We start from the raw sequence: 16,330 nt of genomic DNA, 5'->3' as shown, positions 1-16,330 counted from the left end.
GCCATTACTGGGCCACATGTCTGAGGACACAGAGCAGCTAGGAAAACCTATGCTCTCTGACCTAGTCAGGCCACTCCCAGTGATTTAAGGAAAAAAGATGCACAGAAGATTTTAGCTGCTGCATGTAAAAGGACTGTTTACAATTCCAAATAAAATGTAAACAACCTAAATGTCCAGCAACAGTAGGATGGGTAAATAAAGAGGGACGTATTCCAGACCATGGAATACTATGTAGCCATTTACCAGAAAATATGGAAGATCCATATTTACAGACACAGAGGTATAGCCATCATCACTGATAAGTGAAAAAGACTACAGGACAGGGCTGTCAGTGTGAAACTATTTTTATAAATATGTATATATATGTGTGTGTGTGTGATCGAGAATGATGTATGGGTACAGTGCTATTTATATAAAGCTCAAAAACAGGTAAGACTAAGATCTCTGGCACCTGGGATGGTCCCTGAGAAAGGTTCTAGAAGGAGCTGGTCATGAGAATACAGGTCCATGTACTTTGTCATAATCAAGCTGTATACCCACATATGATGTTATCCCTTGTTTAAAATAAAGTATGTGCATGCTGAGTTTGTATGAACTGTCTGAAAAAACTTCAGAACAGATAACCATGTGTCCAGGTAGCAACAACTGGGGAACTTAATTTTTTCAAGTCCTGTTTATTTGGGTTTTCCAATTTTTTACAATGGTAATATAAGACACATTTCAAAAAATACATACAAAAAATATAACATACGTTTCAAAAATTTTTTACAATGCTAACATACATGTCAAAATGTGAAAAAAAAAATAAGTTTTTAAACAAGCACAGCCTTTGAAAACAGCCATTCTTCAAGGAAATAACCTGGATGTGTTACAGAGTCTTGGTAATGGAGATTAATTCCATTTGGACAACTTCAGAAACCATTCCCATGGAGACAGAGAGTTCCAGGCAGAAGGGCTTGGGTGGGAACCCAGCCTGTGAAGCAGTGGCCAGGAGGAGGAGGGGGAGGCGCAGCAGTCTGGGTACTGTCTAGAGCACTGGGGTCCGGGGGGGCAGGAGGGGCCGGTGACTGAAGAGACTCGGGAAGTACAGGTTTAGCTCTCAAAACATGGCGGAGAGCAAGCAAGGCCCATAGAGACCAGATCCATTTCCCCAGCCCACAGCCCCCAACATTTCCTATCCCACTCTGACGACACATACTCCTCTCAAAACCCCAGACAACCATCACCTCCCTGAGCCCCAAGCCCAGACTTGGGGAAGCTAAGGTCAAGGGCATGTGCCCGCCCCTCAGTTCACTTCAGTCACTCAGTTGTGTCCCACTCTTTGCGACCCCATGGACTGAAGCACACCAGGCTTCCCTGTCCATCACCAACTCCTGGAGCTTGCTCAAACTCATGTCCATTGAGTTCAGTGATGTCATCCAGCCATCTCTAACCCCTCCCAAATCCAGGCAGACATTAGTATTCAATCATGGGAATCAACTGGCCAAGGATTCCATCAAAATTTAAGGGAAAACAAAAGTTGATAATGCAGAAACCCTAATTCTAGGCAACTTCCCAGAAACTCGGGCCCCTAAAAGTCACTCACTTTTTACCTGGACTCCACTATTTCTCAAGACCTACTAAGAAATTCCAAGTGTTGTGTTGTGTCTGCTTCAAGGAAAACTGCTCTCTCTTCTAACCTGTTCATCATTTAAAACTGTCACCAGAAACTGCCCCATAGGAGCTGCAGTGTCAGCCTTGAAGGCCAGTCTCCACAAACACAAGCACTCAGTGGGCACACCTGTTTTGGACAGCAAGCACTAACTGCCCCCTGTGAGGGTCTGACTGGGCTGAGTTGGTGGCCCTGTGACATGCCCCAAGGCCAGCCATGGGACCAGGCGACACCCATTCAAGTGGACAGAAGTGAAAAGATGAGGAATCAACCTTACCAGCCCTGGTTGGAATAAAGACATAGTTAGTTCAAGGGCCACCCATGGTGTGTAGCAAGACTGATGCAACCACCCACAGGGAGATTCCCATGAAGGAGCCCAAATTAACACCTAATCTGCTAAGCACCAGGGCCCTGCCAGCTCACAAAGTTCTAACCAGTTGTGAAGCAAACAACTCCTTTCCTTTTAAACATCTGAAACTAGATGTTTAAAATAAATCTCCTTCATAGTGTCTAGGATAAATGTTAAGAACATGAAGAGAAAGGAATGAGACCAAGAAGAGGGGCTTAAGAAGAGTTTCTGCATGGTCCGGGGCAGAGGCAGCTCTTCCCTGTTCCAAAGAAGGACAGGGAATCTTAGGTGGGGCCCACACCTCTTCTGTCCTTTAGGATAGAAAAGTGTGGTGTGCTCTCTTGTGCCTTGAAACACTAGATGAAAACCAAAGATTTCAACAAGACTGAAAAGTCAGTGAATGGAGAAATGACACATATAAATACACACACACACAAGAAACAATCTCAAAATGTATATAACACTCTACTTATAAAAGAAGGAGATGGACTTGCCAGGTGGTCCTGCCAATGCAGGGGAAACAGGTTTGATCCCTGCTCGGGGAAGATCCCACATGCAAAGGGGCAAATAAGCCCATGCGCCACAACTATGGAGCTTGTGCTCTAGAACTTGCTAAGGAACCCAGGAGCCGCCACTACTGAGCCTGCGTGCTGCCAACAACTGAAGCTTGCAGGCCCCAGGGCCTGCATTCTGCAAGGAAGAGTAGGCCCCACTCCTTACTACTAGAGAAAGCCCACACGCAGCAACAAAGACCCAGTGCAACCAAATATAAATAAATTTCAAAAGAGTAGAAAGCATTCAGTGAGGGTCCCAGGCCGTGGTGGGGAAGGCCTGGCATGTTACGTGCCAGGACCTAGGACATGCTCTTTGATCCCCACTGCAAACCCATCCAAGTCATCCGAATATCAAGACATCAGCAAAGCCTGGCTCCTAACAGCTCTAAAAGCACAACCATGTGAATGTCTGACAGCACAGGAACTCTGGCTGCCCGGTGCTCTGCAGCCTTGTGTGTGTGTGTGTGAAAAAGTATCTACATATTTATAGAGAGAAAAGGCAGAAAACAAAAACAGACCATTCTTAAGTATTCAATACAAACGTGTTATAGAAGGAAGTGCATCAAATGTTAACAAAAATTATTTTTACTAGTAGGGAAATGCTGGATGCTTTTTGCTTTCTTCCTTCTAATATTCTGTATTTTCTAGGGTGGTGAGAGGAACTAATGATTGGCATTAAATAGAAATAAAAGAATACAAAAACAAAATAGTAAGAGGGTCACCTACCCATGTGAAGCCCAAAGGAGGAAATTCGTGGGTGGAATTAAGACTCCAGGACCTCTCAGCAAAGGTAAGGTATGATGTGATGAGCTGCTGAAGCCTTGCTGCTGGAGGACAAGCTTCAGTCAAGTCTTCCTCCAGAGTGAGGATATTACCCAGGACAGGACCCCAAGAAAACCCCAGGGAAGCAGAGATCAGGCAACTTTCAAGGGAAAAGGAGACAGATAAACATAGCAACAGAAGAACAGAGCCTCAGGGTGCTGTCCCAGGCACCCCAAAATGGCTCAGCTCTGCTTCTTGGTGAGGCCACCACTCACAGACACCCCACCCAGCCACTGTCCAGATCTTCCAGCAGAATACCTGGGACAGAATATTAGGCCAGGTCACTTGCGCCCACTGAAACAACCAGAAGCACACCGCAGTTCCAGAAGAGGGATAACAGGGACAAGGGGTCAGACAGTGTGGGGCTGACAGCTTCAGACAGAACAGATGGAGGGTGAGGTGAGACATTTCACAGGCAGGAGCCCAAGACTCTGAAGGGAGGCCAGACAGGAAGTGGGGACAGCAGGTGCCTGGACTAGGAAGGGCACTTTCCTTCCCAAGTTTCATCTGTCTGCAGACACAGACCCGAATTATGAGGTGGGAGACAGGCCAGTGGAGGTGTAAGCCCAGTGGCATTTACAGGCAGGACACGCAGGGACTGCGGCAGAAGAGGTGCTCTGAAGGTTTCTAAAGGATGGAAAATCCAACAGCAAGAAGAGAAGCAGAATGTTTTGTAAAGACAAACCATAAGTGCATGCGGAGTACAGTGAGGGTGAGAGAGAAGTGTGCAAGTCCCAGGGGAGGCTTTAAAGTCCCAGGCCCTCCAAGGCCACACGATGGCCACAGAGCAGGTGTCCAAACAAACCAAGGGGTGGGTGACCCAGTGCTGGGGTCTCGTCCTCCTGCAGCACAGAGAAACCTTGCTTGCCTTCCTGGTAAAAGGGGCAGCTGCTGTCCTGACTGAGTTCTGACTGAGGAGGAAGAAGGTTATCATCAGGGTGGGGGAAGTGACCATGCCACCTTAGGATACCAGGCCTAGACTGGCACACCTCCAAATGCCAGGAAGGCAGAGCTCAGCACTCACCAAGGCCAGGAAGAACCAAATCCTAACCATTCAACTGCAGGTGATCCCAGGAATAAAGACAGAGCTACGTGCAGAGTTCTTCAATGAGACGTCACCAAGAAAGAAGTCTCATCAGCTTCATCAACCTGTATGAATACCATTAAAAACCTCAAGTACAGAATAAGTTACTTGTTAAAAAAATACTATAGGCAACAGAGCATTAAAATATCTAACTTTCTACTAGATTCAGGAGAAAATTAAGCCCAGGATTTGGGAATATGTCTTTAAAAAAAAAAAAAGAACAACTCTTATTTGCTTCCAATATCTCCATTAAGAAGTATGATCTACAAATCAGAACTCCTAAAACACAAAAGAGAAACACACAGCCCCTGACTGCTTGAACCCCACATCTTCGGGGCCCACACAAATATCCCAGGGCATCAAAACAATTGCAGAAACAATCTGAAGCCCAATCAGAATCTTGGAAAGGACATGAACCCTGACAGATCAGGAACAAACTTTTGATAAAAGATCTCAGATGCCAAGTCTTTCATGTTACCTCTCGCAATAAGGAGAAAAACATCACAACAGCTTAGTGTGATAAAGGGAGTGGGCCCCTACTTCCTCTGCATCCCAGAGGTGAGGGGAGCTGGGGGGCAGCTCAGCGCCTGGGGAGGAACCTCTGCCTGGCCTGCCATGGGTGACTTGCCCCACTGAAGGCACTTAAGAGATCAAGTGACAAACCAGTCTTACAGTGACCTTCACAGGACAGGCCACCAAGCCAAAGCCAACAAGACTAAGCTGAAGAAGGGTCACTGCAGATGTAAAAGCAACACCAGCCGGACAGAAATCCAACGTGGCAGCAGCACACTTGAGGGCTGCCCTGGGCTTCACGACCACAGCTCAGCATGAGCAGAGGTACGGCGCACTCTCCAGAACAAGTGACAGACCCTCAGGCTGCAGTGAGGAAAGGGAAGTATGTGCCCACAGTGGAAATGCTCTTGCCCGAGGCCCCCCACAGGGTCAGTGCCGGGGACTCCAGGCACCAGCATACAGAGCCAAGTTGGCCATAGCCTTGGAGCACTGCGGAGGGCTGGTGCCAGGGCCAAGGGCCAGTGCCTGGGAAAAGGTTACATTGCATAGCCGGTCCCAAGGATGCTGAGCACTGGGCCATTGGAAAGTTGACAGCAACCTGTCAAGAACTGGCCTACTGTTCAGTCATCTCTTACTGCCCAACCCTGAACACATCCGCACACTACAGCCCTCCTTGGGCCTGCACTTAACTCCTCCATATCCAGGTCCCATTTTCTTCAAGTCCTGTGCTCCCAGAAGCCTCCCAACCCACCAAGGAAGACACTATCTCATCCTATGTTCCTCCAGTACAGATGCCAGACCTTAGGACTGGCTGGCTGAAGGTATGTCAGGCTTTGACACTGGAAGGGACAGGGGATGGACTCATCACTTTTTAGTTCAGTTCAGTCACTCAGTTGTGTCTGACTCTTTGCGACCCCATGGACCGCAGAACGCCAGGCTTCCCTGTCCATCACCAAGTCACGGAGCTTGCTCAAACTCATGTCCATTGAGTCTGTGATGCCATCCAACTATCTCATCCTCTGTCACCCCCTTCTCCTCTTGCCTTCAGTCTTGCCCAGCTTCAGGGTCTTTTCCAAGGAGCCAGTTCTTCGCATCAGGTGGCCAAAGTATTGGAGCTTCAGCTTCAGCATCAGTCGTTCCAATGAACACCCAGGACTGCCTCAACACTTTTTAAGGACCTTTCAATCCTGAAAGTAGATGATGCCCTCTCTGAGGAAGTGACCATCTCCCAGTCTGAATGAAGCCTGGTAAGGGTCACACTCTACTTCAGAATGAATGAGGTGGGTCTGGAGAGTCCACCCATGGGAGCAGGAATACATGTTCTCACTCATCCACCTTCTTCTATCCCACTCACACACACACACCCTCTCCTTGGGCACAGTGGACCCTGAAAGCTGCCTTCCAGGGCTCCCTCTTCCTTCCTGGTCCTCAAGGCCCAAGCAAAGCCTAAAGGTTTCTCAATACACAAGGGGCATAATTCTCCCTTTATTCAGTGCGTTCACTTGGTGGGAACATTTTCTTACTAGACCGCTTGCGATTATAATCTTCAAATGATAACCACCACCAAGCAGGAATGAGCAGAGTAACAAAGATTTAGATTTAAAATAAAGAATGAAGAGAACAGGTAACAGAGTAGCCTGATGACTCAGTCTAAAGGAATAAGAAACAAGACTTTAACAACTGAAGCTGGGCAACAAGGGAAGGGGCAGCTGCCCTACAGAGTGGACACATGCTTGTCAGGGACAATGGAGAAGGCATCTGAGTGCCCAAAGCCTGGTGTCCTTTTACTCTGAGTCTGGAAATTGCTCCTTCATCTGATGCTATTTTTGAAACTCAGTTCATCAGCTAAAAGAAGTCTTAATTAGCTTTACATAAAATGAAGATACTGGAATATGAGTATTTGAATTGTGAAAGGATGCAGGGGGTCACACAATATTCAAACAACAAAAGGGACTCATGCTGGACTATCCGGGGCTTTGACCAACCCTGAAACACAATGAGGCCCAGCAGACTGACAGAGAAGAGCAGCTTCAGGTTAAGCCTTGTCAATTATTAATTATCCTAAAGATCTTGAGCAAAGCCTGCAGTCTCACTTCTTCAGTTTCCCAATAGTGCTAATGGGTAACAAAACGCAGAACACAGGGGCCACCTCGGTGACTGCAGCTTACCCTACAGCTGCCCCAGAGCACCCAGGAACAACAGAGCCGGACATCACTCAGCTCCTGCGCCAATCACCCTGCAGGAGCTGTTGGGCTGGGTCAGAGCTCCTAACCACTGAGCCAAGTGGGGATGATAGTTATCACTTGCATAACTTGTCCAGCTCATCTTTCTAGTAATTCCGCAAAGGGGATTCTGTTAACCAGTTCCACTCGGCAAATGCAAAAACTGAACTAAGCCAGGCAGTGGCAGAACCGGGATTCCGCCCAGCTCTGTGTAAATGCAACTCCCATCCTCTTAAGCCCTCAGTGACACCTATTGGTTCCTCCCCCAGCCCATCACATTCCTGCCTGGCTGAATCAGACAGCAAGATGTCAGAGAGATCCGGGCCTTTACACAAACCCACAAGCTTCTCTTCCTGGGATTCAACTCACTGAGAGTCCTTACTGCATTCTCTGAAACTCTCATCCTTACTGAATAAAGAAACGGAAATTCTTTAAATTCTAGAAGATTCTGGAGAAGAACCTGTAGACAATGCTCCACTAATATTAACAACAGCAGTAGGAGAAGAGCAATTCCCTGCATTTCAGAGGCGGAACTCCCTCGGTGCTTGGGGAGTTCACGCACCCCAAGCACTTTGCTTCTTCCTCCGGAGTTTGCCCGTAACCTCTATCTTGCCTAAGATTACACCCGGCGTCCTCACCGCGGCTGGGCAGTCGGAGGCGGTCCCGTGTGAGACTAGGATGGGGGTCGTTGGGAGGACACGAAACAGACCCAGGGGGAGGAAATAACACTAGAGGAACAGGGAACCGATCTGGATGGAGGGGAATGCTGGGGAGACACGGCACCAACCTAGGGGGAGGAGGAGAGCGCTGGGGAGACGCGGAACTGATCTGGGGGAAGGCGGTGACACAAAGCGGAGGCAGAACCGACCCGACAGGGTAGTGATGCTGCGGGGAGGCGAAACTTATCTATCCGAGAGGCAGTGACACTCGGGGAACGCGCAACCGATCGGGAGAAGGGCTGCTGGGGAACCGATCCGGGGTAGTAGGTGATGAGGGGATGCAGAACCGACCTGAGCTGAAGGAGCTCTTGGGGGACGCGTAACCCCCCGGGAGTAGGGTGAGGACCCTGAACCTCGCCGACAGGCCACCGCTCACCTGCGCATGGGCCACCACTAGGCTCTTGTTTCCTTCACCGTGGTACCGCCATTCATTCTCGTCCATCTTCCCCTCGTCCATCCCACGGTGCGGCCGTGGAGCCTTGCGGGGCCGCGAGCTGGAGGCCGCTGGTTTGCCCGGGCACCAGCCGCCGCCGACCGGGCAGCAGAGCCTGTCACCCGCCACCTCCACTAGATTCAGCGCGGGGACTCGCAGGCGCGGGCCACCGGAAGCTACGCCCCCGAAGCTACCACTGCCTAGCCGGGCAACTTCTGGGTACACGCCGGCTTCTCATCTATCGTCCACTGAAACAGATGGGCTGGCGGCCATCTTAGGTACTGGCACAGTGACTCACTTCCGGAGCGCGATCTTAAGAATCTGAAGGTTTCCGGGCTGGGCGCCGGAAGTGAGGCGAGCGGGAGGAGCCGGCGGCTCACGGGCGTCCAGAAGTGGCCGGCTGGTGAACGGTAGTCCAGGCGGGTTGTGGGTGGAGTTGTACTGGCGGGCTAGCAGCCAAGGGGGTCCCAGCAGGGGTAGGAGCTGGGGAGGGGGCGGTCCAGGTGGGCCTGGGGTGGGTGGTCTCTAAAGCTGGAGACCACTGGATCATGAGCCTCAGCCTTCTTTTCTGTAGAATGGGATAAATTTCTCACTCATCGGGTTGTTAATATCATCTGATGCAGAACCACACCAGTAATCCCAGGAAGCAGAAACATTGTGGTCCACACCTTACAAATAAGGATACATGGTTTAAAGAGGCAAATGGACTCCTAAACTCTTACCAGAGTTACCTGAAAACCTGGGTTTGCCTTTTGGTGGGTGTCAACACAAAAAGTGGGAGAAGGAAGGATTCATTGCTTGCAACAAGTTAAGGAGATCCACGGGGATCTTTCCCAAACCAGTGTCTCCCCAAATCGGACAACTGAGGAAGTTTCAAGCGTAAAGGAGCTTTGGGCAGTAAGAGTGCAAACTTCCGCTGGATGAACTCATGAGAGGCAGAAAAGGGCTACATCATCTCGTTATCCAGTCACTAAGTCGTGTCCTACTCTTTGTGACCCCGTGAACAGCAGCATGCCAGGCTTCCCTCTCCTTCATTATCTCCCACGGTTCGTTCAAACTCATGTCCATTGAGTCAGTGATGCCATCCAACCACCTCATCCTCTGTTGCCCCCTTCTCTTCTTGCCCTCAATCTTTCCCAGCATCAAGTTCTTTTCCAATGAGCCTTTGCATGAGGTGACAAAAATATTGGAGCTCCAGCATCAGTCCTTCTGGTGAATATTCAGGACTGACTTCCTTTAGGATTGACTGGTTTGATATCCTTGCTGTCCAAAGGACTCTCGGGAGGCTTCTCCAGCACCACCGTTTGAAACCATCAGTCCTTCAGCATCCAGTCTTCTTTATGGTCCAACTCTCATGTCAGTACATGACTACTGGAAAAACCATAGCTTTCACTATATGGACCTCTGTCAGGAAAGTGATGTCAAGGCTGTATATTATCACCCTGCTTATTTAACTTATATGCAGAGTACATTGTGTGAAATGCAGGGCTGGATGACTCATATCATCCCTTTGGTCCCAACTTAATGGCACTTCAGACTAATCTTTACCACTGAAACAGAAGTGAGAGTCTTTACTACTCATAAAGTATCTTTCCTATTGTTACTTTTCATGCCTGATGACATTATTACCTTAAGATCATTATTACTGAGACCTGTTCAAGGGCAAGAGTTGTGGTCAGGCTTAGATAAAGAAATGGCTTATGCCAAAAATAGCTTCTATGTCAAGAAAGCCATGCTTGGTTTTATTTCTTTGCCCATCTGCCCACAGGAGGAGTAGGTTTCACTGAACCTTGAGGTATACACTTTTAAGGAGGTTTGAATTCTGCCCTTGCCACTTAATGGCAGTGAAACAAAAGGCAGATCTCTTCCCTCTCCAGGCCTCAGTTTATTCCCTGTTGACGTGGGACTGATGATCTCATAGAGGTGCTGCTGCTGCTGCTAAGTCGCTTCAGTCGTGTTCGACTCTGTGCAACTCCATAGGTGGCAGCCCACCAGGCTCCCCCGTCCCTGGGATTCTCCAGGCAAGAACACTGGAATAGGTTGCCATTTCCTTCTCCAGGGCATGAAAGTGAAAAGTGAAAGTGAAGTTGCTCAGTCGTGCTATGAGGATTAAATTAGATAAGTGAGTCTCAAACTATTACTCTCAAGACCATTTTAAATTCTAAAAAAATGATTGACAAGAATTCCCTGGTATGGTGCAGTAGTTAGGACTCTACACTTTCACTGCCAAGGGCTGAAGTATAATTCCTGGCCAGGGAACTAAGTCCCACAAGTCATGTTTTGTTGTTCAGTTGCCCAATTGTGTCCAACTCTTTGGGACCCCATGGACTGCAGCACGTCAGGTCTCCCAGTCCACCACCATCTCCTGAAGTTTGCCCAAGTTCATGTCCATTGCATCAGTGATGCCATCCAGCCATCTCATCCTCTGATGCCCTCTTCTCCTTCTGCCCTCAATCTTTCTCAGCATCAGGGACTTTTCCAATGAGTCAGCTGTTCGCATCAGGTGACCAAAATACTGGAGCTTCAGCTTCAGCATCAGTCCTTCCAGTGAATATTCAGGGTCAATTTCCCTTAACATTGACTGGTTTGATCTCTATGCTGTCCAAGGGGCTCTCAGGAGTCTTCTCCAGCACCACAGTTTACCATATTACAAATTTATATTATAATATGATGTGTATCATAAATTAAAACAAAGCTCTAAAAATCATTTTCATTTTAAAGCAATAAACTACCTTTTTATTTTTTATGGAGGAGAAAGTGTGGCTTTATTACTTTGCCAGGGAAAGGGGGAACACAGTAGGCTAGCACCTCCAGAACTGTGCCCGCTCCCCTGGTTAGCAGGGAGAGGTTGCATAGTCAGGTAAGGCTATGCCATAGGGATCAAGGAACATTAGCTTTTTAAAAAGTGATAGTTCCCCAAAATACAGAGAAGAGTGGCAACTGTTTTACAATTTTGTTGCAAATCTCTTTCAAGTATGGCTCCCTGGAGGATAGCCATAGTCTCACATCTGCTTCTGCACTGAATCTGTTGCTAGAGTAGAAGTGAAGTGAGGGGAAGACCCCCTGGAGGAGGGCATATCAACCCACTCCAGTATCCTTGCCTGGAGAATCCTGTAGACAGAGGAGCCTGGCGGGCTATAGTCCATGGGTCACAAAGAGCTGGACATGACTGAAGCAACCTAGCACTAGCAAGCATGAGGTGAAGTGAAAGTCGCTCAGTCCAACTTTTTTCGACCCCATGCACAACTTTTGAAAGAATGACATAGCCCAAGGACACAACATAAACCAATTAGAATCAAATGGGTCCAGATGGCAGACAAGCCAACTAGACCTTGATCCTCAATCAGCAAGCTAAATGACACACACAGAGGGGCCATGACAGTTCCAAGACACTGTCAAAAGACCAAGGAGTGGGCAGTGGCTCAATTCCTGGAAATCTCCAACCCTTCCTCAAAATGGATGGAATAAACCAAACCTCCCACTTAACAGCATATGAAATTCAATTCAGTTGCTCAGTCATGTCCAACTCTTTGTGACCCAATGGACTGCAGCACGCCAGGCTTCCCTGTCCATCACCAACTTCCGGAGTTGCTCAAACTGAAGTCCATCGAGTCCATCGGTGATGCCATCCAACCATCTCATCCTCTGTCGCCCTCTTCTCAACCTGCCTTCAGTGTTTCCCAGCATCAGGTTATTTTCTAATAAGTTGGCTCTTCACATCAGGTGGCCGAAGTATTGGAGCTTCAGCATCAGACCTTCCAACGAATATTCAGGACTAATTTCCTTTACAATTGACTGGTTTGATCTCCTTGCAGTCCAAGGGACTCTCAAGAGTCCTCCAACACCACATTTTGAAAGCATCAATTCTTTTGAAAGTATCAATCCACTGCTGAGTTTTCCGAATTTGCTAGCATACTGAGTGTAACACTTTAACAGCATCATCTTTTAGGACTTGAAATAGCTCAGCTGGAATTCCATCACCTCCACTAGCTTTATTTGTAGTGATGTTTCCTAAGGCCCACTTGACTTCGGATTCCAGGATGTCTGGTCTAGGTGAGTGATCACACCATGTGTTTATCTGGGTCATTAAGATCTTTTTTGTATAGTTCTTCTGTGTTCTTGCCACCTTAATATCTTCTGCTTCTGTTAGGTCCATGCCATTTCTGTCCTTTATTGTGCCCATCTTTCCATGAAATGTTCCCTTGGTATCTCTGACTTTCTTGAAGAGATCTCTAGTCTTTCCCATTCTGTTGTTTCCCTCTATTTCTTTGCATTGATCACTGAGGAACTTAGGAAGGCTTTTGTATCTCTCCTTGCTGTTCTTTGGAACTCTGTATTCAGATGGATATATTCTTCCTTTTCTCCTTTGCCTTTTGATTCTCTTATTTGCTCATCTATTTGTAAGGCCTCCTCAGACCATTTTCTATTTTGCATTTCTTTTTCTTGGAGATGGCTTTGACCACATCCTGTACAATGTTACAAACCTCCATCCATAGTTCTTCAGGCATTCTATCAAATTTAATCCCTTGAATGTATTTATAACTTCCACTGTATAGTCATAAGGGATTTGATTTAGGTCATACCTGAATGGTCTAGAGGTTTTCCCTACTTTCTTCACTTTAAGTCTGAATTTGACAATAAGGAGTTCATGATCTGAGCCACAGTCAGCTCCTGGTCTTGTTTTTGCTGACTGTATAGAGCTTCTCCATCTTTGGCTGCAAAGAATATAATCAATCTGATTTCGGTGTTGACCATCTGGTGATGTCCGTGTGTGGTTGTCTCTTGTGTTGTTAGAAGAGGGTGTTTGCTATGACTGGTGCATTCTCTTGACAAAACTGTTAGCCTTTGCCCTGCTTCATTTCATACTCCAAGGCCAAACTTGCCTGTTACTCCAGGTGTTTCTTGACTTCCTCCTTTTGCATTACAGTCCCCTATGATAAAAAGGACACCTTTTCTTGGTGTTAGTTCTAAGTCTTGTAGGTCCTCACAGAACCGTTCAACTTCAGCTTATTCTACATTAGTGGTTGGGCATAGTGGTTGGATGACTGTGATACTGAATGATTTGCCTTGGAAAGAGAGATCAATCTGTCATTTTTGAGACTGCACCCAAGTACTGCATTTCAGACTCTTCTGTTGACTGTGAGGGCTATTCCATTTCTTCTAAGGGATTCTTGCCTACAGTAGTAGATATAATGGTCATCTGAATTAAATTCACGCATTCCAGTCCATTTTAGTTCACTGATTCCTAAAATGTTGATGTTCACTGTGGCCATCTCCTGTGTAACCACTTCCAATTTACCTTGATTCATGGACCTAACATTCCAGGTTCCTATGCAATTCTGTTATTTACAGCATCGGACTTTACTTCCATCACCAGTCACATCCACAACTGGGCATTTTTTTTTCACTTTTGCTCAGCCTCTTCATTCTTTCTGGAGCTATTTGTCCACTCTTCTTCAGGATCATATCGGGCACTTACCAAGCTAGGGAATTCATCTTTCAGTGCCATATCTTTTTGGCACTGTGGATTTTCTAATGAAACAGAGTTCCATTGATCAGTGTGTTTTTATGACAGCAGCATATTGATTTTTTGTTTCTTCTCTTGCCATTCTGCACAGCATGTGGCATCTTAGTTCTCCAACCAGGGATCAAACCCGCATCCCTCACAGTGGAAGTGTGCAGTCTTAACCACTGGATCACCAGAGAAGTCCTAGTATCATGTCATTTTATCTTTGTAACGTAGTTTGAAATCAGGAAGTGTTAGTCCTCCAGCTTTTTCTTTCTCAAAAATTCTTTGGGTACACAGGGTTTATTGTGGTTCAATACAAATTTCAGATTTTGTGTGTGCACGTGTGTATGTGTGTGAAAAATGGACGAACTTTAATAAGAGATTTCACTGAACCTATGGTCTGCTGTGAGTAGTATGGATACTTTAAGAATAATTATTGCAATCATAAAACAGGATTTTCTTTCCAGTTATTTGTGACTTCTTCAATTTCTTCCATCGGTGATTTATAGTTTTTAGTGTGCAGGTCTTTTGCCTCCTTGGTTAAGTTTACTTGTGGGCATTTATTTTTGTAATTTTGCTGTTTTGCGGGGTGTGCTGGGGCTTCATGGCTGCATGTTGGTCTTCTCTAGTTGTGGCAAGTGAGGTATACGCTCTAGATGTGGTGTGTAGGCTTCTCATTGTGGTGGTTTCTTGTTGCAGAGCACGGGCTCAGTAATTGTGGCTCACAGGCTTAGTTGCCCCCATGGCATGTGGAATCTCCCCAGAGACCAGAGATCGAACCTGTGTCTCCTGCCTTACCAGGCAGATTCTTAACCACTGGACCACCAGGGAAGTCCAATATTTATTATTTTTGATGCCTCTGTAAATGGGATTTCTTTCTCAATTTCCTTTTCATATTATTCATTGTTAGTGTATGGAAACAAAACTGATTTTTGTGTATTGACTTTGTATCCTTCTATTTTGCTGAATTTATTAACTATAACAGTATTTTCTGTGAAAAATTTCAGAGTTTTACATATGAGATCTGCAGAGAAAACTTTACTTTATCCTTTCCAATTTGGATGACTTTTCTTCTGCTGGAACTTCCAATTCTGTTGCATAAAAGTGGTGAAAGCAGGCTTCCTTGCCTTGTTCCTGCTCTTAGAGGGAAAGCTTTCAAGTCTTACACCACTGCATATGATATTTGCTGTGGATTTCACATGTCTTTTTATTATGATGAGGTAGTTCCCTTGTGTTCCAGGTTGGCTGTTTTTATTGTGAAAGGATGTTGAATTTTGTCAAAAAGCTTTTTCTGCCTCAACTGAGATGATCGTGTGTTCTTTACCTTCATCCTGTTAATGTGGTATACCACATTTACTGATTATGTAAGTTGAACGGTTCTTACTTTCCAGGGATAAATCCCAATTGAACTTGATGAACTTTTAATGCACCCTTGAATTTGGTTTGCTAGCATTCTGTTGAGAATTTTTGCATCTATCTTTATCACGGGTATTGGCTTTTAATTTTCTTTTATAGTGTCCTTGTTCGGCTTTACTATCAGGGTAATGCTGGCCCTTAAGATTGTGTGCCACAAAGGAAGTCTTAAGTTGACTCTTTGATCATTACATGTTCTTCTTTGTCTCCTGTAATAATTTGTCTTAATTAGTCTATTTGGTCTGATATTGGTAGAGTCACTCCTCTTCTTTTACAGCTAGTTTGTATTTTCCCATTATTTTAAATAAACAAATATTTATCTAATTTGGCTGTGTTGGGTCTTAATTGTGACATGCAGGATCTTCACAGTGGCACACAAGCTTCTCTCTAGTTGATGCATGTGCTCAGTAGTTGCAGCACACACACTTAATTGCACCTCAGCATGTGGGATCTTAGTTCTCCAATCAGGGGTTGAACCCATGTCCCCTGGGTTGGAAGGCAAATTCTTAGCCACTGGACAACCAGGGAAGACCCTTTTCCCATTATTTTACATTCAACTGATTTTATATCTTTGATGATGATGGGAGAAATCAATGCAGTTTGGTAAGCAAGTATATTATAGGTCTGGGTCTCTATCGTATGCTTCCATTTATATAAAGTGGGCTTCCCTGGTGGCTCAGATGGTAAAGAATCTCCCTGCAATGCAGGAGACCCAGGCTCAATCCCTGGGTCAGGAAGATCCCCTGGAGAAGAGAATTGCTACCCACTCCAGTATTCTCACATGGAGAGTTCCATGGACTGAGGAGCCTGGTGGGCTACAGTCCACGGGGTAGCAAAGAGTCAAACACAACTGAGTGACTAATGCTTTCAATTTCATTTATGTAAAGTACAGAAAAAGGCACAAGTGACCTGCACTGACATACTCAGGAAGTTATCCCTGGGAGTGGGAGCAGAAAGCAGGAGGGCTTTGGGAGACTGCCTGTCTGCATTTGTTTCTCATCTGGACGGTGGCTGCACAGTGTGTCCATTTTGGAAATACGCAGCCAATGGACACTTGCTTC

At 46.3% G+C, this 16,330-nt stretch overlaps 1 protein-coding gene across 7 annotated transcripts in view; it reads right to left on the bottom strand.

Moving 5' to 3' along the window:
- The window catches only part of IPPK (inositol-pentakisphosphate 2-kinase), a 60,150-nt gene extending 51,642 nt beyond the window's left edge, over positions 1–8,508 (bottom strand). For all 7 annotated transcript variants that reach the window (XR_009599139.1, XM_042243012.2, XM_042243013.2 and 4 more), the window contains exon 1: positions 8,291–8,508. Coding sequence is in view for 6 of the 7 variants with exons in the window: in XM_042243012.2 (XP_042098946.1) it covers positions 8,291–8,371 (81 nt within the window). In the remaining variant the exon portion in view is untranslated. The remainder of the gene's footprint in view (positions 1–8,290) is intronic.
- Between the last annotated feature and the right edge of the window lie 7,822 nt (positions 8,509–16,330).

This window comes from Ovis aries, chromosome 2 (assembly GCF_016772045.2).
Source record: "Ovis aries strain OAR_USU_Benz2616 breed Rambouillet chromosome 2, ARS-UI_Ramb_v3.0, whole genome shotgun sequence".
NCBI lineage: Eukaryota > Metazoa > Chordata > Mammalia > Artiodactyla > Bovidae > Ovis > Ovis aries.
The sequence above is the reverse complement of the archived record's forward strand: the minus strand, read 5'-3'. Positions and strand labels throughout refer to the sequence as shown.